Source organism: Scyliorhinus torazame, unplaced genomic scaffold, assembly GCF_047496885.1.
Source record: "Scyliorhinus torazame isolate Kashiwa2021f unplaced genomic scaffold, sScyTor2.1 scaffold_1893, whole genome shotgun sequence".
In the NCBI taxonomy this organism is placed as follows: Eukaryota; Metazoa; Chordata; class Chondrichthyes; order Carcharhiniformes; family Scyliorhinidae; genus Scyliorhinus; species Scyliorhinus torazame.
Window position 1 is genome coordinate 464 of NW_027309620.1, and position 21949 is coordinate 22412.

The 21949-nt window shown below is 55.8% G+C and overlaps 1 protein-coding gene across 3 annotated transcripts; it reads right to left on the minus strand.

The window, feature by feature from the left end:
* Positions 1-378: 378 nt before the first annotated feature.
* Positions 379-16304, minus strand: LOC140407731 (BPTF-associated chromatin complex component 1-like). Of its 3 annotated transcripts, none has more exons than XM_072495025.1 (6): positions 15542-16304; positions 9646-9740; positions 7039-7140; positions 4587-4789; positions 1963-2067; positions 379-1391 (listed from the first exon to the last, which is right to left on the minus strand). In XM_072495025.1, the coding sequence occupies exons 1-6, from the start codon at positions 15560-15562 to the stop codon at positions 1387-1389; spliced, it is 531 nt and encodes a 176-aa protein (XP_072351126.1). In that variant the 5' UTR covers positions 15563-16304; the 3' UTR covers positions 379-1386. The 3 variants fall into 3 exon arrangements, with proteins under 3 accessions (XP_072351126.1, XP_072351125.1, XP_072351127.1); XM_072495024.1 differs by having other exon boundaries at positions 379-1395; positions 15542-16303; XM_072495026.1 differs by lacking the exon at positions 7039-7140 and having other exon boundaries at positions 379-1395; positions 15542-16303.
* Positions 16305-21949: the final 5645 nt, after the last annotated feature.

Here is a 21949-nt window from a genome sequence, read left to right on the forward strand (position 1 = left end):
TCAACAGGTACAGGCCCAACCTGTCCAATCTTTCCTCGTCAAGGTAACCCCTTCGTCCCACGATGCGGTCGAGCGGACCTTCCCCGCGTACACGGCTCGCGCGACGTGGGCCTCAACGCTCTGCGCCATTGCGGAAAAACCCTCCCCACTTTTGTGTTCTGCTCCTCTTCCAATAAAGGGCTGACAACAACCGTCTCTGGGTTTTTGAGTCTCCGTTTCAACTCTCAGTCGGGCGCTCTCTCCGTGCAGGTAAATATCTGCTCACTGAGTGGGTTCATCAGAATAAGGAATGATGTTGCGAACACAGAAATAGAAAGCGGTCTAGCAGCTTGTCTTTTATTGAGAAATTCATCAAAACCCCCGCCCCCCCCCCCCCCCCCCCCATGATACACTTTATTTTGAAAACAAAATCCCTTGCGCTGGCCGAGACGGGAGCTGGCTGGTCGTCGTTGGCACTCCCAAGCCGCCGACGCCGCTGGGCGAGGTGCCGATGGATGGGCGTCATTGGGGAGCCAAGTCGAGCGGACTGCTCGGAGAGCCGACACTGTTCTGGGAATCCGCACCTCTCCAGGGAGAGGTTGGAGAGAGAGAGAGAGGGAGAGAGAGAGGGGGAGAGAGAAAGGGGGAGAGGGGGAAATGCCGTCTGTGTGAGGGAGAGAGAGAGAGAGAGAAAGAGAGAGACAGAGGGAGAGAGAGACAGAAAGAGAGAGAGACAGAAAGAGGGAGAGACAGAGGGAGAGGGAAAGGGTGTGTGAGGCAGAGAAAAAGAGTGAGAGAGAGGCAGACAGAGAGAGAGAGGGAAAGGTGTGTGTGAGGCAGAGAGAGAGACAGAGAGAGGGAAAGGGTGTGTGGGAGATGGAGAGAGTGACAGAGAGAGAGAGCGAGAGAGAGAGAGAGAGCCAGAGAGAGAGAGAGACAGAGAGAGAGAGAGAGAGAGACAGAGAGACAGCCAGAGAGAGAGAGAGCCAGAGAGAGAGAGAGAGAGACAGAGAGAGAGTCACAGAGAAAGAGACAGAGATAGAGAGAGAGAGTGATAGCGAGAGAGACGGAGAGAGGGACAGGGGGAGAGGGTATATGTGAGTTAGAGAGACAAAGAGAGAGAGAGAGAGAGAGACAAAGAGAGAGAGGGAGAGAGAGAGAGAGAGAGCCAGGGAGAGAGAGAGACAGAGAGAGAGAGAGAGACAGAGAGAGAGTCAGAGAGAGAGACAGAGAGATAGCGAGAGGGGAAGGGGGAGAGGGTATGTGTGAGTTAGAGAGACAAAGAGAGAGAGAGAGAGACAAAGAGAGAGAAGGAGAGAGCGAGAGAGAGACAGAGAGAGGAGGCAGAGAGTTAACGAGACATGAGTGGGATGTCCGACGTGTTCATGATGAGACTGGAATCGAAGCTCAGACTGTCTGAAACAGAGAGAGAGGATAAGACAGAAGAGACAGATCAGCAAACGGAGAGTAACAGGCAGGAGGGGAATTAACACGGAGCGAACTCTCGACACCGGCCAAACAATATGACGCAACTAACTACAGAGCGATAAACTCCCAGACCCCATCTTAAACTACAGCTCCCCATTACTGTCACCTCCATAGAACTTATTCCGCACCCTCAGCCACCTCGAGAGATGGGCAGCGGGCGCACAGTGACACCCGCCAAGCTGTGCACCCTGGCCGTGCCTCCCTCCCTAACAGCACGGTGGAGGCACCTACACCCGATCAAGGTGGCAGCTCACCCACCACCTTCTCAGGGGGCATTTAGGGACGGTCAGGAATTAGCGGATTCAAATATTGGGGTGGGTTTCTCCGTCCTGTCCACAAATGAGTGTTGTTAAATATGGGGGACCTCTCATTCTGAAACCACCCCCCCCCCGCCGTCGACATCTTTGGGCACCGCCCAGCCATTTCTCCCGCCCTCTCCTCCGATCCCTTTCTCAGACCCCCCGCCGCCCCCTCCCGACACAGAGCGACACATACCCTGGTCGAAGTTGAGTTTCTTTGCCGGCGAGCCCTCACCAAGGCCTTCGATGTCCACCAGGTCGCTGTTGACGTCCGAGTCGTTGAGGGCGCTGAGCGTCACGTCTGAGGAGGTAGAGAGAGAAATCAGGGAACCCGCCGGGACTGAGCCAAGCACTCGGCGTCGCCACGGAGATCCTTTCCCTCTGTGAACGCAACTCCCCCCCCCCACCTTCCCCAACAGGACCGGCGTGGCACCGCCGTTTGTTTCTGAGCACGCTCGCGGTGTAGCTCCTGACATTTTGTCACGTGGAAGGTGCTGTATAAACGCAGCTTGCGACTGAACCTGGGACACCGCGGTTCGCAGGAGTGGAGTTTGTCTTTGACGCATCGAAAGACACCGCTGCAAACTCTCTCTCCCCCCCCAGTGTCCGACTTGGAGAAGACGTCACAGCAATGGCTGACATCACTCTCGGCCAATCACTGCAGAGCCCTCGGCCCAATAAATCAGAGTGTCTCCGGTTAAGACCACCCATCCCCGAGGGGTATAAAGCGACGAGGGTTTTCCTTGGCTCCGCTCACCCAGAGCGAGAACCGGACCCACTCCACCCCTCTCCGGGACTCCGAGCGTTAACCCAACTCCCTTCGAGCGTTAACCCAACTACCTTCATCCCTCTCTCCGAGCGTTAGCCCAACTCCCTTCATCCCTCTCTCCGAGCGTTAGCCCAACTCCCTTCATTCCTCTCTCCGAGCGTTAGCCCAACTCCCTTCATCCCTCACTCTGAGCGTTAACCCAACTCCCTTAGAGCGTTAACCCAACTCCCTTCATCCTTCACTCTGAGCGTTAACCCAACTCCCTTCATCCTTCACTCCGAGCGTTAACCCAACTCCCTTCATCCTTCACTCCGAGCGTTAACCCAACTCCCTTCATCCCTCACTCCGAGCGTTAACCCAACTCCCTTAGAGCGTTAACCCAACTCCCTTCATCCTTCACTTCGAGCATTAACCCAACTCCCTTCATCCTTCACTCCGAGCGTTAACCCAACTCCCTTCATCCCTCCCTTCGAGCGTTAACCCAACTCCCTTCATCCTTCACTCCGAGCGTTAACCCAACTCCCTTCATCCCTCCCTTCGAGCGTTAACCCAACTCCCTTCATCCTTCACTTCGAGCGTTAGCCCAACTCCTTTCATCCCTCCCTTCGAGCGTTAACCCAACTCCTTTCATCCCTCCCTTCGAGCGTTAGCCCAACTCCCTTCATCCCTCACTCCGAGCGTTAACCCAACTCCCTTCATCCCTCACTCCGAGCGTTAACCCAACTCCCTTCATCCCTCACTCCGAGCGTTAACCCAACTCCTTTCATCCCTCCCTTCGAGCGTTAACCCAACTCCCTTCATCCCTCACTCCGAGCGTTAACCCAACTCCCTTCACCCCTCACTTCGAGCGTTAGCCCAACTCCCTTCATCTCTCACTCCGAGCGTTAACCCTACTCCCTTCGAGCATTAACCCAACTCCCTTCATCCCTCCCTTCGAGCATTAACCCAACTCCCTTCATCCCTCCCTTCGAGCGTTAACCCAACTCCCTTCACCCCTCACTTCGAGCGTTAACCCAACTCCCTTCACCCCTAATTTCGAGCGTTAGCCCAACTCCCTTCATCCCTCACTCCGAGCGTTAACCCAACTCCTTTCATCCCTCACTTCGAGCGTTTACCCAACTCCCTTCATCCCTCACTCCGAGCGTTAACCCAACTCCTTTCATCCCTCACTTCGAGCGTTTTACCCAACTCCCTTCATCCCTCACTCCGAGCGTTAGCCCAACTCCCTTCATCCCTCACTCCGAGCGTTAACCCAACTCCCTTCATCCCTCACTCCGAGCGTTAGCCCAACTCCCTTCATCCCTCACTCCGAGCGTTAACCCAACTCCTTTCATCCTTCACTCCGAGCTTTAACCCAACTCCCTTCATCCCTCACTCCGAGCGTTAACCCAACTCCCTTGATCCTTCACTCCGAGCGTTAACCCAACTCCCTTCATCCCTCACTTTGAGCGTTAACCCAACTCCCTTCATCCCTCACTTCGAGCGTTAACCCAACTCCCTTCATCCCTCCCTTTGAGCGTTAACCCCAACTCCCTTCACTTCAAGGGTTAACCCAACTCCCTTCATCCCTCCCTTCGAGCGTTAACCCAACTCCAGCATCCCTCACTTTGAGCTTTAACCCAACTCCCTTCACCCCTCACTCCGAGCGTTAACCCAACCCCCTTCATCCTGCGCTTCGAGCGTTAACCCAACTCCCTTCATCCCTCACTCCGAGCGTTAACCCAACTCCCTTCATCCTTCACTCCGAGCGTTAACCCCACTCTCTTCATCCTTCACTCCGAGCTTTAACCCAACTCCCTTCATCCCTCACTCCGAGCGTTAACCCAACTCCCTTCATTCCTCCCTTTGAGCGTTAACCCAACTCCCTTCATCCCTCCCTTCGAGCGTTAACCCAACTCCCTCCATCCCTCATTTCGAACGTTATCCCAACTCCCTTGATCCTTCACTTCGAGCCTTAACCCAACCCTCCCTTTCCTCCCCTGCCCCCCAAGCCTCGAGTGGCAATCCAAACCCCTTGCCCCCCCCCCTTGCTCCCCGTCCACCAACCTTACCGGATGTCTTCTGCTTCTTAACGCCCGAGGGGTCCGCGGGAGGCGTGTTGCCCACTGCGGCTGTCGCTGGGGGCGTGGTTGGCGCCGAAACCCCCGTCCCCACGGCTGCGGCCTTCTTCTGCGTTTTCTTGGGCGACTCGGAGTGAAGGGGAATGCTGCTGTCCTCGTAGACCTTGCGTTTCACCGTGGTCTTGATCTGAGCGCTGGAGGAAAAGGGGGCGGCGCGTAGGAAACGTTAGAAGCAGCACGGCTACAGGCAACGCGTCACCCACAACAAATACCTCCCCCACCTGACCAACGGGCCTGCAATTCTATAGCGCCTGGCACGGCCTCAGGACCTCCCCACGCGCTACGCGCCCGCGCAAGTGCTTTGCGAATGTGCAGCGACTTGCCGCAACGTGGGGGACGGCGCGGGCAATTTGTACAAAGCAAGATCCCGCAAAGAGCCGCGTGATAGTGGCCAAATGCTTTTGTTTGAGTGGCGAATGTTGGCCGCTCGGGAACCGGCTCAGCTCGGTTGGCCGGTTCGTGACGCACAGCGATGCCAACAGCGCGGGTTCAATTCCCGTGCCGGCTGAGGTCATTCACGAAGCCACCCCCCCGGCGCCTTCTCGCCCCTCCCCCCCGTCAAAGGGGGAAAGCAGCCTGTGGTCACCTGGGGATATTGGCTGCTGCGATCTGCCTGGAATACACAGGACACGGCGCAGGGGAACAGGCATTCATGTTCGTGTTCCACCCTAAGATCCCACCACTCCTCAACTCTCATCCCAAACCCTTCCGTCCCTCACATCCCGCCTGGCTTCCCCTTCAATGCAGCGACACTAGAATGTCGGGATACAGACCCCGGCGGGCAGCATGGTCGGCGCGGGCTTGGAGGGCCGAAGGGCCTGTTCCTGTGCTGCACTTTTCTTTGTTCTATTCACCTCAACCCTTCCCTGTGGGAGCGGGGTCCACCTTCTCCCCTCTCTCTGGGCAAATGCCATTGGACTGATCAGTGACTATCCCATGTCGATGGCCTCTGGGTCTGCCCCAGAAGAGGGGGCATTCCAGCTGCCCCCAATCGATCCAAACCTTTCTCCTATTTTAAAAATCCCCACAAAGCGACCCCCCCCCCTCCACGTTGAAAGAGGCCTTTGGCGGTAAAGCACTTTGGGGCACCCAGTGATCATGAGAGGCGCTATGTAAATGCACGTGTCTTCTTTCATCGCGCCAACTGGAGCTCGGCATCCTAGCTCCAGCTGTCTGTTCTCTTCTCGTCTGGCGGCTTTGCGCCACATCCCCTCCTGCCCGGTGGTGGGCTGCGCCCAGCGTTCATCGCCCAACGCCAGCTGCCCTCAAGAAGGTGGTGGCGTTCTGGAACCCGTGGGGCGCAGGGTCCGCCCCCGCGGCTGGACGCAGGAGCTGCCCGAGGCCAGGGGTGGGCAGGGAGGGGGCGGGGAGACGCGCAGGGGGATGGATTTCTCTTTGCTACCTGGAGGGGCTGAATGGCTTACCCCGCCGTTATACCCGACATTCCTATCACTGCGTTCTCCCGACTCTGAAGCGCTGTGATTCCCATTTCCCCATCGTTGCTGGCAGCATTTACCAGCCCCGAGCTCCGGAATTTCCTTACGAAACCCCCCCCCCCCCTCCCCCGCTTTAAAGACCCTCCTTAAAATTGCCTCTTTGACCTGCCTTTGGTCACTTGTCTAATACATGGGCAGAGTCTCAACGATTTGACAATGCCTGGGGATGATCTATGTCGAAGATGCTATCTAAATGCAAGTTCTTCCGCCTGTCAAAGGCAAACAGGAGACGCCACTCTTCCTGTGGGGTAAGTGCCAGCGGGCGGGCGACCACTGGGTCCTGTCCACCTTCGTTCATAGGCAACTGAGGGTGGGAGAGAAGCACAGGCTTGCTTGCCGAACCCTGGGGGGGACCCTCTCGTGTTGGGAAGTCAATTCCGGTTGTTCAGGCGATGCCGGGGCTCCTCGACGTGACAGCTCGGACACCCCCACCCGCCCCTCCGCGGTCCTGTGGGGTCCTCGACGGCCACACGCGAGCGACGCCCACAATGGTTCGCCCACAGTGCGGCACCTCCGACAGCGCAGCGCTCCCTCGGGTGGCGCACTGGGCGTGCCCGTCGACAGGTCGGGGGTCGACGTGAAAGGCAAGGGGACCACAAGCCAGTGCCCCGGTGCAAGGTGGCTAACTCCTTGCTACTGCTGCCGTGGCAAAGAATAGGAGCGGCGGGTCTGGTGTTTCGCAGGTCACCCACTTTGCTGCCTGTGTTAATCCTGCTTCAAAGCAACTTTTTGTCCGCGCCTCTGCGGTTGAACACCTTAACGTCGGCTGATTAACAGTAATGTCACGGAGAGATAGCTGTGAACCTGGCACCGCCCCGCCCTCCACCGCAGGGCCCTCCGCTCCCACTCCGCCCGAGCTCGCCCAGCCCCCGCTGTCCCTCGCTTACACGGTGCGGTCTTTGATGACGGTGCTGATTCGGTTTAAGTCCTCGCCGAAGCGCTTTACGGCCGAGCGCAGCATCTCAATCTCGGTGTCTGTCCACTTGGCACTGTCGGGAAGAGAGAGAGAGAGATAGAGAGAGAGAGAGAGGAGGGAAACAAAATCCGGGGAGGGTGCGGGGGGGGGGGGGTCGGGGTTAGCGAAGTGGACCGGCCCAATTGCACGCGGGCACCAAGCTGTCAGTGGGTCAGCGCTGAATGGAACACTCGGGCATGGTGCAGGTGGCTGTGGCAGGGCACAGGGCCCAGGTTCTGGGCGGAGAGATGGGCGTCAGTCCGGAGCGCTGGCTCAATGATTGTATCACCAGTGTGGCCCAGATTCCAGCAATACGCCACGTACAATCGTTTGTGTCCAAGACGGGACAATGTTGCATTTACATAGCACCTTTCCCGACCCCAAGACGTCCCAAAGTGCTTTGCAGCCCATGACCTCCGTGGAGTCACTCTTGTAAAGTAGGAGACACGGCAGCCAATTTGCACACAGCAAGATCCCGCACACAGCTACATGATAATGAGCAGATCGTTTCTTATTTACTGATGTTGATCGAGGGATAAATATTGGCCAAGATCATGCTCCTCTTCGATTCATATCAATAACATCCAGCTGAGATACAGTGCAGCACTCCCTCAGTACTGACCCTCTGACAGTGCGGCACTCCCTCAGAACTGCCCCTCTGACAATGCGGCACTCCCTCAGTATTGTCCCTCTGACAGTGCGGCACTCCCTCAGTACTGACCCTCTGACAGTGCGGCGCTCCCTCAGTACTGACCCTCTGACAGTGCGGCACTCCCTCAGTACTGACCCTCTGACAGTGCTGCACTCCCTCAGTACTGACCCTCTGACAGTGCAGCGCTCCCTCAGCACTGCCCCTCTGTCAGTGCGGCGCTCCCTCAGTACTGACCCTCTGACAGTGCAGCACTCCCTCAGTACTGACCCTCTGACAGTGCGGCACTCCCTCAGTACTGACCCTCTGACAGTGCAGCGCTCCCTCAGTACTGACCCTCTGACAGTGCGGCACCCCCTCAGTACTGACCCCCTGACAGTGCGGCACTCCCTCAGTACTGACCCTCTGACAGTGCAGCGCTCCCTCAGCACTGCCCCTCTGTCAGTGCGGCGCTCCCTCAGTACTGACCCTCTGACAGTGCAGCACTCCCTCAGTACTGACCCTCTGACAGTGCGGCGCTCCCTCAGTACTGACCCTCTGACAGTGCAGCACTCCCTCAGTACTGACCCTCTGACAGTGCGTCACGCCCTCAGTACTGACCCTCCGACAGTGCGGCACTCCCTCAGTACTGACCCTCTGACAGTGCGGCACTCCCTCAGTACTGACCCTCTGACAGTGCAGCACTCCCTCAGTACTGACCCTCTGACAGTGCAGCACTCCCTCAGTACTGACCCTCTGACAGTGCGGCACTCCCTCAGTACTGACCCTCGGACAGTGCGGCACACCCTCAGTACTGACCCTCTGACAGTGCAGCACTCACTCAGTACTGACCCTCTGACAGTGCAGCACTCCCTCAGTACTGACCCTCTGACAGTACAGCACTCCCTCAGTACTGTCCCATTGACAGTGCGGCACTCCCTCAGTACTGACCCTCTGACAGTGCAGCACTCCCTCAGTACTGACCCTCTGACAGTGCGGCACTCCCTCAGTACTGACCCTCGGACAGTGCGGCACTCCCTCAGTACTGACCCTCGGACAGTGCGGCACTCCCTCAGTACTGACCCTCTGACAGTGCAGCGCCCCCTCAGTACTGACCCTCTGACAGTGCAGCACTCCCTCAGTACTGACCCTCTGACAGTGCGGCACTCCCTCAGTACTGACCCTCTGACAGTGCGGCACTCCCTCAGTACTGACCCTCTGACAGTGCAGCACTCCCTCAGCACTGACCCTCTGACAGTGCGGCGCTCCCTCAGTACTGACCCTCGGACAGTGCAGCACTCCCTCAGTACTGACCCTCTGACAGTGCGGCGCTCCCTCAGTACTGACCCTCGGACAGTGCAGCACTCCCTCAGTACTGACCCTCTGACAGTGCGGCACTCCCTCAGTACTGACCCTCTGACAGTGCGGCACTCCCTCAGTACTGACCCTCTGACAGTGCGGCACTCCCTCAGTACTGACTCTCTGACAGTGCGGCACTCCCTCAGTACTGACCCTCTGACAGTGCGGCACTCCCTCAGTACTGACCCTCTGACAGTGCAGCACTCCCTCAGTACTGACCCTCTGACAGTGCAGCACTCCCTCAGTACTGACCCTCTGACAGTGCAGCACTCTCTCAGTACTGACACCCTGACAGTGCAGCACTCCCTCAGTACTGACCCTCTGACAGTGCAACACTCCCTCAGTACTGACCCTCGATAGTGCGGCACTCCCTCAGTACTGACCCTCGGACAGTGCGGCACTGCCTCAGTACTGACCCTCTGACAGTGCGGCGCTCCCTCAGTACTGACCCTCGGACAGTGCGGCACTGCCTCAGTACTGACCCTCTGACAGTGCGGCGCTCCCTTAGTACTGACCCTCTGACAGTGCGGCACTCCCTCAGTACTGACTTACCCAGCCGGAGAGGAATCTGCCACCGGGTGCAGCTGCATGGTCAGTTCCCCGAGTTTGGTGAAAGCAGCTCCCGCTGCCGAGAAGATCTCGCCCACCTGTAAGATCAAAGGGACAAGACGGGAGTGCTCCCCGTGAGCAGAAAACTAAGGAATGGGTGGGTGTCCACCCCATTGCTGAGGGTCTGGAGTCTGGGGAAGGAAGGCAGATTGCCTTCCCTGTCGGACATTAATGAAGCAAACGGGTTTTTACTACAATTGACATTGTTTACATGCTCAACATATCCGAGGCTGGCTTTTCATTGCAAATTAGTTAATATAAATTAAATTCCTCCGGCACCCATTGGTGGGATTTGAACCTACGTACCCATAAAGTTAACTCGGGTCTCTGGGCTAGCAGCATGACCACTGTCCCCCCTACTTAACATTAAGAAGGACCATTTCACGGGGCCTGGGACTCCTTAGGCCTGGAGCAAAACTTCTCTCTCTCTCAGGCAAAGTGTCAGACTGCCTTATGCAGCAGCAGGGACACCACACAAGCAGACCCGTGTCCCATCAGTGTGTGTGCGTGTGTTACAGAGACAGACCCGTGTCCCATCAGTGTGTGTGTGTTACAGAGACAGACCCGTGTCCCATCAGTGAGTGTGTGTGTGTGTGTGTGTGTGTTACAGAGACAGACCAGTGTCCCATCAGTGTTCGTGTGTTAGAGACAGACACGTGTCCCATCAGTGTGTGTGTTACAGAGACAGACCCGTGTCCCATCAGTGTGCGTGTGTTACAGAGACAGACCCGTGTCCCATCAGTGTGTGTGTGTGTTAGAGAGACAGACCCGTGTCCCATCAGTGAGTGTGTGTGTGTTAGAGAGACAGACACGTGTCTCTTCAGTGTGTGTGTTAGAGACACAGACCCGTGTCCCATCAGTGTGTGTGTGTGTGTGTTACAGAGACAGACCCGTGTCCCATCAGTGTGTGTGTGTGTTACAGAGACAGACCCGTGTCCCATCAGTGTGCGTGTGTTAGAGAGACAGACCCGTGTCCCATCAGTGAGTGTGTGTTACAGAGACAGACACGTGTCCCATCAGTGTGTGTGTTACAGAGACAGACCCGTGTCCCATCAGTGTGTGTGTGTGTGAGTGTTACAGAGACAGACCCGTGTCCCATCAGTGTGTGTGTGTGTTACAGAGACAGACCCGTGTCCCATCAGTGTGTGTGTGTTAGAGAGACAGACCCGTGTCCCATCAGTGTGTGTGTGTGTGTGTGTTACAGAGACAGACCCGTGTCCCATCAGTGTGTGTGTGTGTTACAGAGACAGACCCGTGTCCGATCAGTGTGTGTGTGTGTGTTAGAGACACAGACCCGTGTCCCATCAGTGTGTGTGTTACAGAGACAGACCCGTGTCCCATCAGTGTGTGTCTGTGTTACAGAGACAGACCCGTGTCCCATCAGTGTGTGTGTGTTAGAGAGACAGACCCGTGTCCCATCAGTGTGTGTGTGTTAGAGAGACAGACCCGTGGCCCATCAGTGTGTGTGTGTTAGAGAGACAGGCCCGTGTCCCATCAGTGTGTGTGTGTTACAGAGACAGACCCGTGTCCCATCAGTGAGTGAGTGTTACAGAGACAGACCCGTGTCCCATCAGTGTGCGTGTGTTACAGAGACAGACCCGTGTCCCATCAGTGTGTGTGTGTTAGAGAGACAGACCCGTGTCCCATCAGTGTGTGTGTGTTAGAGAGACAGACCCGTGTCCCATCAGTGTGTGTGTGTTAGAGAGACAGACCCGTGTCCCATCAGTGAGTGTGTGTGTGTTACAGAGACAGACCCGTGTCCCATCAGTGAGTGTGTGTGTTACAGAGACAGACCCGTGTCCCATCAGTGTGTGTGTTACAGAGACAGACCCGTGTCCCATCAGTGAGTGTGTTACAGAGACAGACCCGTGTCCCATCAGTGTGTGTGTTACAGAGACAGACCCGTGTCCCATCAGTGTGTGTGTGTTACAGAGACAGACCCGTGTCCCATCAGTGTGTGTGTGTTACAGAGACAGACCCGTGTCCCATCAGTGAGTGTGTGTGTTACAGAGACAGACCCGTGTCCCATCAGTGTGTGTGTGTTAGAGACACAGACCCGTGTCCCATCAGTGTGTGTGTGTGTTACAGAGACAGACCCGTGTCCCATCAGTGTGTGTGTGTTAGAGAGACAGACCCGTGTCCCATCAGTGTGTGTGTGTGTGTGTGTTACAGAGACAGACCCGTGTCCCATCAGTGTGTGTGTGTGTTACAGAGACAGACCCGTATCCCATCAGTGTGTGTGTGTTAGAGAGACAGACCCGTGTCCCATCAGTGTGCGTGCGTGTGTGTTACAGAGACAGACCCGTGTCCCATCAGTGAGTGTGTGTGTGTTAGAGAGACAGACCCGTGTCCCATCAGTGTGTGTGTGTCTGTTACAGAGTCAGACCCGTGTCCCATCAGTGAGTGTGTGTCTGTTACAGAGAGAGATCCGTGTCCCATCAGTGTGTGTGTGTTAGAGAGACAGACCCGTGTCCCATCAGTGTGTGTGTGTGTGTGTTACAGAGACAGATCCGTGTCCCATCAGTGTGTGTGTGCGTGTGTTACAGAGACAGACCCGTGTCCCATCAGTGTGTGTGTGTGTTATAGAGACAGACCCGTGTCCCATCAGTGAGTGTGTGTCTGTTACAGAGACAGACCCGTGTCCCATCAGTGTGTGTGTGTGTGTTATAGAGACAGACCCGTGTCCCATCAGTGTGTGTATGTGTGTTAGAGAGACAGACCCGTGTCACATCAGTGTGTGTGTTACAGAGACAGACCCGTGTCCCATCAGTGTGTGTGTTACAGAGACAGACCCTTGTCCCATCAGTGAGTGTGTGTTACAAAGACAGACCCGTGTCCCATCAGTGTGTGTGTGTGTGTTACAGAGACAGGCCCGTGTCCCATCAGTGTGTGTGTTACAAAGACAGACCCGTGTCCCATCAGTGTGTGTGTGTGTGTGTTACAGAGACAGACCCGTGTCTCATCAGTGAGTGTGTGTGTTCGAGAGACAGACCCGTGTCACATCAGTGTGCGTGTGTTACAAAGACAGACCCGTGTCCCATCAGTGTGTGTGTGTTACAGAGACTGACCCGTGTCCCATCAGTGAGTGTGTGTGTTCGAGAGACAGACCCGTGTCACATCAGTGTGCATGTGTTACAAAGACAGACCCGTGTCCCATCAGTGAGTGTGTGTGTTAGAGAGACAGACCCCTGTCCCATCAGTGTGTGTGTTACAGAGACAGACCCGTGTCCCATCAGTGAGTGTGTGTTGCAGAGACAGACCCGTGTCCCATCAGTGAGTGTGTGTTACAGAGACAGACCCATGTCCCATCAGTGAGTGAGTGTTAGAGAGACAGACCCGTGTCCCATCAGTGTGTGTGTGTGTGTGTGTTACAAAGACAGACCCGTGTCCCATCAGTGAGTGTGTGTTACAGAGACAGACCCGTGTCCCATCAGTGTGTGTGTTACAGAGACAGACCCGTGTCCCATCAGTGAGTGTGTGTCTGTTACAGAGACAGACCCGTGTCCCATCAGTGAGTGAGTGTTAGAGAGACAGACCCGTGTCCCATCAGTGTGTGTGTGTGTGTGTGTTACAAAGACAGACCCGTGTCCCATCAGTGAGTGTGTGTTACAGAGACAGACCCGTGTCCCATCAGTGTGTGTGTTACAGAGACAGACCCGTGTCCCATCAGTGAGTGTGTGTCTGTTACAGAGACAGACCCGTGTCCCATCAGTGTGCGTGTGTTAGAGAGACAGACCCGTGTCCCATCAGTGTGTGTGTGTGTTACAGAGACAGACCCGTGTCCCATCAGTGCGTGTATGTTAGAGAGACAGACCCGTGTCCCATCAGTGTGTGTGTGTTACAGACAGACCCGTGTTCCATCAGTGTGTGTATGTTAGAGAGACAGACCTGTGTCCCATCAGTGTGTGTTACAGAGACAGACCCGTGTCCCATCAGTGTGTGTGTGTGTGTGTGTTACAGAGACAGACCCGTGTCCCATCAGTGTGTGTGTGTGTTACAGAGACAGACCCGTATCCCATCAGTGTGTGTGTGTTACAGAGACAGACCCGTGTCCCATCAGTGTGTGTGTGTGTTACAGAGACAGACCCGTGTCCCATCAGTGTGTGTGTTACAGAGACAGACCCGTGTCCCATCAGTGTGTGTGTGTTAGAGAGACAGACCCGTGTCCCATCAGTGTGTGTGTGTGTGTGTGTTACAGAGACAGACCCGTGTCCCATCAGTGAGTGTGTGTGTGTTAGAGAGACAGACCCGTGTCCCATCAGTGTGTGTGTGTCTGTTACAGAGTCAGACCCGTGTCCCATCAGTGAGTGTGTGTCTGTTACAGAGAGAGATCTGTGTCCCATCAGTGTGTGTGTGTTAGAGAGACAGACCCGTGTCCCATCAGTGTGTGTGTGTGTGTGTGTTACAGAGACAGACCCGTGTCACATCAGTGTGTGTGTTAGAGAGACAGACCCGTGTCCCATCAGTGTGTGTGTTACAGAGACAGACCCGTGTCCCATCAGTGTGTGTGTGTGTTACAGAGACAGACCCGTGTCCCATCAGTGTGTGTGTGCGTGTGTTACAGTGACAGACCCGTGTCCCATCAGTGTGTGTGTGTGTTATAGAGACAGACCCGTGTCCCATCAGTGAGTGTGTGTCTGTTACAGAGACAGACCCGTGTCCCATCAGTGTGTGTGTGTGTTATAGAGACAGACCCGTGTCCCATCAGTGTGTGTATGTGTGTTAGAGAGACAGACCCGTGTCACATCAGTGTGTGTGTTACAGAGACAGACCCTTGTCCCATCAGTGAGTGTGTGTTACAAAGACAGACCCGTGTCCCATCAGTGTGTGTGTGTGTGTGTGTTACAGAGACAGGCCCGTGTCCCATCAGTGAGTGTGTGTGTTCGAGAGACAGACCCGTGTCACATCAGTGTGCGTGTGTTACAAAGACAGACCCGTGTCCCATCAGTGTGCGTGTGTTACAGAGAGAGACCCGTGTCTCATCAGTGAGTGTGTGTGTTCGAGAGACAGACCCGTGTCACATCAGTGTGCGTGTGTTACAAAGACAGACCCGTGTCCCATCAGTGTGCGTGTGTTACAGAGACTGACCCGTGTCCCATCAGTGAGTGTGTGTGTTAGAGAGACAGACCCGTGTCCCATCAGTGAGTGTGTGTGTTAGAGAGACAGACCCGTGTCCCATCAGTGTGTGTGTTACAGAGACAGACCCGTGTCCCATCAGTGAGTGTGTGTTACAGAGACAGACCCGTGTCCCATCAGTGTGTGTTACAGAGACAGACCCATGTCCCATCAGTGAGTGAGTGTTAGAGAGACAGACCCGTGTCCCATCAGTGTGTGTGTGTTACAGAGACAGACCCGTGTCCCATCAGTGTGTGTGTTACAGAGACAGACCCGTGTCCCATCAGTGAGTGTGTGTCTGTTACAGAGACAGACCCGTGTCCCATCAGTGTGCGTGTGTTAGAGAGACAGACCCGTGTCCCATCAGTGAGTGTGTGTTACAGAGACAGACCCGTGTCCCATCAGTGTGTGTGTGTGTTACAAAGACAGACCCGTGTCCCATCAGTGAGTGTGTGTTACAGAGACAGACCCGTGTCCCATCAGTGTGTGTGTGTGTTAGAGAGACAGACCCGTGTCCCATCAGTGTGTGTGTTACAGAGACAGACCCGTGTCCCATCAGTGAGTGTGTGTTACAGAGACAGACCCGTGTCCCATCAGTGAGTGAGGTTACCATGAAGGCCGTTGCAGCCACCACCTCTGCGATTCGGGTCGTGCCAACAAGCTGCCCCCCACCCCCCCCGCCCACCCTGCACAAAAGGACAAATTGATAAAAGACCATCCTTACCTTCGTTGACGCCGAGGTCATCCTGAGGGCTCCTCCTCCGATCCAAGGCAAAAAAACGAAAAGACAACACCCGGCCCGCGAGCCAGCTGGGGCTTTGCCGGTGCCTGAAAGATCTCCGCCGTATCTCCCTTCCGCCAGCCCTCGCCGAGTGCCGCCCGGTCGAGCGGTGGACGGAGATTCTTCCTACGGCCTTTCCTCTTCCGATGGTGCTTATATTGTGGCGGTGGTGCCCGGCTCCTGTGCCGCCGGTGCCCGGCTCCTGTGCCGCCGGTGCCCGGCTCCTGTGCCGCCGGTGCCCAGCTCCTTTGCCAGTGGTGCCCGGCTCCTGTGCCGCCGGTGCCCAGCTCCTGTGCCGCCGGTGCCCGGCTCCTGTGCCACTGCTCCTGTGCCCGGCTCCTGTGCCGTCGGTGCCCGGCTCGTGCCCCTGTGCCCGGCTCCTGTGCCGCCGGTGCCCGGCTCGTGCCCCTGTGCCCAGCTCCTGTGCCTCCTGTGCCCGGCTCCTGTGCCGCCGGTGCCCGGCTCGTGCCCCTGTGCCCGGCTCCTGTGCCGCCGGTGCCCGGCTCCTGTGCCGCCGGTGCCCGGCTCCTGTGCCGCCGGTGCCCGGCTCGTGCCTGGCTTGTTTTGCCCCCCCCCCCAAGTGCAATACTGTGGGTGGGGATTGAGCAGGTCCGCGGTGCGGCAGCAGGGGGATCTGTGTCTCCCTCACCCTTCCTCCGGCCTCTTCCTCTCACTCCCTCTCCAGGCTTCACTCTGCTTCACTGGGCCTCCCGCCCGCTCCGCCACCCCCTCTCCTGATTGGCCCGGCGCCCCGTCAATCAGTCCCCATGTCCCGCCCTCTCCATTATCATTGGACAGACCCTTGGGATCCCCATTCTAATTGGATGAGTGACCCTGTCAATGACTCTTGTGTCCCTCCCACGATTTTCATTGGACAGGTATTTGATAACCCATTTGGGATTGGTCCGCTCCTCTATCAATCAGATCTGGTGCCACCCACTCTATTTTCATTGGACAGTTTCCTGAGTTCTCCGTCCTGATTGGACTTCTCCCCTGTCAATCAATCTCCATATCTCGCCCTCACCGTTTTTATTGGACAGGGCCTTCGGTTCTGCGCCTTGATTGATCTACTGCCCCTGTCTATCAATTTTCTAATCCCGCCCCCCTCACGCCGTTTCCATGTGGCTGGCCGCCCTGTGGCGCCGACGCGATTGGACGGGAGCGACGTCGATCATCCGCTTGGACGGCGTATCGCGCCCTCCCTCCCGCCCCCTGTTTCGATTGGCTGCGACGCGCGTCAATCACCTACCCAAGCAAGGGGGAAGGACAAGATTGGCTGGAAAGTGGCGCTCTTCGCGCTGATTGGCCGTCCGCGACCGTTCGTCAAATGAACATGTTGATCCCGCCTCCCAGCCGCGGGCGCGCGAAGGGCGGCCCCGCAGCGTCTCCTGGCGCCTGGAGGCCGGCAACTGCAGGTCAGGCTTCAGAGTTGAAAATGGCCAACAGGCCTCAGTGTGGTTGGCCAGTCTACCTCGCCGGCACGTCTTTGGGACATCCTACTCGACACCAAGTTGAGGTAACGTTTTTAAGACTAAGCAATTTGAAAAGTTGACACGTGGGATGTAGCGTTTTTGACGTTTCATACACGGCTGGCGTGGTCGACGGAGTGGAATGCGGCACCTGTGGTATGTGGGAAGTCACGGTAACCGCCGTCATTCCGGACGGCCGCACGGGCAGGAGGTGTCCCCAGCTACCAACACCCCAGGATTCGGAGCTCGAGCGGCGGCCGCAGGCCCCATGCTCCTCCGTGAGGTCACACGGACAGCATTTTCACAGTAACTTCATTGCAATGTTAATGTAAGCCCACTTGTGACACTAATAAAGATGATTATTATTCAGAGAAGGGGTCACGCCGCAGCTGTCCCCAGGGAAACAGGCGGGTGATGCTGGAGTCACCCGGGGTCCCGCTTGCATTTTTCCATTTACCCGTTTTCCATTTTGCAAGCCGGTGAGGGCGCTGGTTCCTCAAGGGAGTCCAGTCAGAACCAAGCGTCTGGCACCACAAGCGGCAGTGGTCGGGGATTCATTAGTTAGGGGAACAGATAGGCATTCTGTCAGCCACAGGCATGACTCCGGGATGGTGTGTTGCCTCTCTGGGACCAGGGTCAGGGATCTCACTGAGCGACAGCAGGGCATCCTAAAGGGGGAGGGTGATAAGTCAGAGGCCATGGTACACTTTAGTACCAATGATATAGGTTGAATGAAAGATGAGGTCTTGCATTAAGAATTCAGGAAGTTAGACAGCAGATTAAAAAGCAAGACCTCAAAAGGTTGCAATCTCTGGATTACTCCCAGCGCCACAAATATACAACATACAGTGCAGAAGGCCATTCGGCCCATCGAGTCTGCACCGACCCACTTAAGCCCTCACTTCCACCCTATCCCCGTAACCCAATAACCCCACTCAACCTTATTGGTCACTAAGGGCAATTTATCATGGGCAATCCACCTAACCTGCACATCTTTGGACTGTGGGAGGAAACCGGAGCACCCGTCGGAAACCCACGCAGACACGGGGAGAACGTGCAGACTCCGCACAGAGAGTGACCCAGCAGGGAATCGAACCTGGGACCCTGGCGATGTGAATCAGCGGCATTGCGTGTATGACGCGCCGCTGGTCAAACGCATGCGTGTTGAGGGAGGCCACCGCGCATCCGTGTGTTGGCGCCGGTGCCACTGCGCAGGCGCGGATCCCGCGGCGCACAGTTCGCGCCGGGATGGGAGGCTGGAGGGGCGTGAATCGCTCCAGCGCCGTGCTGGCCCCCTGTAGGGGCCGGAATCTGTACTCCCAGCGGCCCGTTCACGCCGTCGTGAAACGCGACGCCGTTTCCGACGGCGTGGACACTCTTGCCGCCGAATGGGAGAATCCCGCCCCTAATCTCTCCCGCACTCAGCACCCACACTGTGAAGTGCCCCTCGGGAGCCTTGGTGTTTCCAATAGGACGCCCCTCGTCCTTCCGAACTCCCAATGGATGCACAGGCTCAGTTTGCCCCAAACTTCAGCATCACTTCCCTCGTCCCAACGACCGCGTGAATCTCACCTGAACTTGCAATTGTGTCCTTTCCTGAATAAGGGGGTTGAAAACTCTACTCAGGGAGTCTGGGTGGCACGTTAGCACAGTGGTTAGCACTGTCGCTTCACAGCAGCAGGGTCCCGGATTCGATTCCTGGCTTCGAGTCGCTGTCTGTGCGGAGTCTGCACGTTCGCCCCCCGTCTCCGTGGGTTTCCTCCGGGTGCTCCGGTTTCCTCCCACAAGTCCCGGAAGATGTGCTGTTCGGTGAATTGGACATTCTGAATTCTCCCCCCGTGTACCCGAACAGGCGCCGGAATGTGGCGACTAGGGAATTTTCACAGGAACTTCATTGCAGTTTTAATGTAAGCCTACGTGTGACACTAATAAAGGTTATTATTAGCCGTGGTCTCACCCATAGCCTACGGGTGGCAAAACATTCCCGTTTTATATTCTACCCTCTTCCAATAAACAAACACATTGTGTGCATCTTCCTGATTGGATTATATTGCGGTACCTGAGCTATACAATGTCGCAAGTGATGTTCCGACAGAGTTCAACACAGGTTTGAAAAATGCTGGGGCAAGGGGGACGCAAGAATTTCATCCATTTTATTATGCTTCTCTGGAATTCAAATAAAGGATCATTTACAGTCGTAAAGGGAAAGGTGGTGTTCTCCACCTCATTGACATCAAGACACAAACTACTCACTCAATCGATTTACACTTCTAAAATGGACAACACACAACACCGACACAGTTTTCCATACACACGATACTGCCTCATGAGTCAAGGGCCTACGCCAACATTTTTGCGGATCGCTGCGGCTATGGAGAATTGGATTGGAAATTGTCTGAAGTCGAAGAGGAGGATGCCGGGCGGTTGGGAAGAGGGGGGTAAAGAGGGAAAGAGACAGAGAGAGAGAAAAAGAGAGGAGAAGAACACAGGTTGCACGCTGGCGCACACAATACGATAAACTCTTTGACAGAAACAGGATGGGCTCATGGTTGGTGCTGGTACTGGAATACAAGACAAGTTTCAACATCTCTCTTCTTCCCCTTCCCATCCTCCTCCCTCAAAAATTAGATTGGTGAAACAGAGAACGGCCGTTTAACAAAACACCAACTCAAGCAGCAATCCCTCCCTCTCCCCTTCCTCTGCCACTCCTCCTTCGTGGGGCTAGTTTTGGTCTGCAGTGGGGGAGGGGGTTAGAAATTAACAGGGAATCCCTCCACAGGGGCTGTTTAGCACAGGGCTAAATCGCTGGCTTTGAAAGCAGACCAAGGCAGGCCAGCAGCACAGTTTAATTCCCGTAACAGCCTCCCCGAACAGGCACCGGAATGTGGCGACTAGGGGCTTTTCACAGTAACTTCATTTGAAGCCTACTTGTGACAATAAGCGATTCTCATTTCATTTCACTCAGGACCGATTGGGGCCTACCAGCATGGGTCCAACTCCCGGGTAGGCCCGTCTCCGTGGCAACCGGCGCAATGAAGGTCAAGAGAAGGCCGCAGAGACTTGACGTAAAAGTGTCTGCCTGATGGCTGTGCTTATCCCCAACTTATTGGAGAGAACCCCCACCCAACCCCACCCCCCCCAAAACAATCTAGAAGTGATTGCCTGACACAATAGTCCTGTAGATAGACAGGCCTTTGTGAAGAAGAACTCGTTTTTTTCTTTTAAAAAAGAGAGTTTCAACACAATATCCAAACACTTCAATGTTTTTCATCCCCCCTCCGCACATAGCGGCCTGCTTCTTGGGCTTCCAGACACCGCTGGTCTGACATGGCTGCTGGCGGCCATTTTGGGATGAAATGGGACTTGGCGGCAGGGACGGCAGCTACAGAGAGGGGTCAAAACAGGGGGTGGGGGGTGAGAAAAAATAACCTCGACGAAAAGCCCCCACCTCGACGAAAAGCCCCCACGTTCCAATTTAATTCCCCAGGAGATCGCAAACAAAACACGTTGTGACATTGCTTTTGAACGCGCCAGGGTCGGCCCCGCTCCAGCGCATTCATTAAACTTCAAGTACGATTTTCATCGGAAAATAACACGGGTTTCTTTTTCGCAAGTAAAAACGGTAACAGCAGTTGATTCTGGAGGGGAGGCAGGTTAAATACGCAAGACGGGCTGGGTGGCTAGCGCACCAGGTACTCCTTGCGCTTGTTCAGGCGGATCTGACAGAATGAGAAACCACCGAGGACAATGTAGATCCCGGCCGCGATGAAGCAGTTGTAGCTAACTTGCTCGTAGAGTCGGTAGATTCTCTGCGGGGGGCTCTGACTGAAGGTTGGGACAGAAACAAACCGGTTAAGCACAAATAAATAGCAAGCTGCAGTTGTAAAAACGTCCCCCCCCCCCCCCAGACACTCCTGGATTCTTTTTTCTAGATTCCACTCCGTCGCCGCTCCCTCTCTCCCGCCCTCACCAGAAGACAAGGCACAGGAGGAGGTCACACAGCCTTTCCCATGATCACGATCAGCCATGATCATACTGAATAGCGGTGCAGGCTCGAAGGGCCGAATGGCCTACCCCCGCACCTATCTTTGTGTTTCCCAGTCCGTTCTGCCATCCCACAAGATCATCTCTCCCTCCTCACCACCCACCCCCCCTCCCTCCTTCCTTAGAGCCAGCGCCACACCGGGATGGGAGGGGACCTTTCAACACATCCAGCCCTTTCTGCCCCCGGACCTGATCGCCATGTACCCGTATTTAGGATCGTGCTCTTCCGAAACTCTCCCGTCTGCGGTGGTGAGAGTGGGGACAAGTGCCGTTCGCCCGTCGCCCTCTGACCGACGCCTGGGTCAAACCGCACCTCAATTTTGAAAATTCACATGTTTTCCAATCCCTTCATTGCCCCGCCTGCCCCCTCCCCGTCCCTGGAATCTGCTCCAGCCTCCCTCCCCAACTCCCAGCCATCTGCCTGTCCCTCCAAATGAGTTCCTTCAGTAACATCCCACCCCCGCTCATCACACCCGATTTTGATCGTCCCACTATTGACGGCATTGTCTTCAGAGGCTCTGAAATCCCCACCCCCCGCCCAAAATCGCAATTCTCTCCTTCTTCAAAGCCCTAACTCTCTGACCAAGCTCATCTGTCCCAATATATCTCTTCCATGAAGCAACTGGGACACTGCGTTTGCCTAGCGCCGAAATGTTATTGGCCTCGTCTCGTGACTGATGCCTAACTTCCAGTCCCATCGCAGTCCTGTCAGAGGCTTCTCAAATGTGCACGTCGCTCCCTCCCGTGTTACCTAACCTTTCGTGGGATGCGGCGTCGCTGGGGCGAGGCCACCATTTGTGGCACTGAGGGGGCAGTAATAGCCAAACCATATTGCCGT

Excerpts from the sequence above, each read along its gene's own strand:
- LOC140407731 (XM_072495024.1), bottom strand. The coding sequence starts at position 15,562 with ATGACCTCGGCGTCAACGAAG. Across the intron at positions 7,141-9,645 it reads GCAGATTCCTCTCCGGCTGG|TGCCAAGTGGACAGACACCG; the intron begins GTAAGTCAGTAC and ends TCTTCCCGACAG. Across the intron at positions 1,396-1,962 it reads GAAACTCAACTTCGACCAGG|ACAGTCTGAGCTTCGATTCC; the intron begins GTATGTGTCGCT and ends TCTCTGTTTCAG.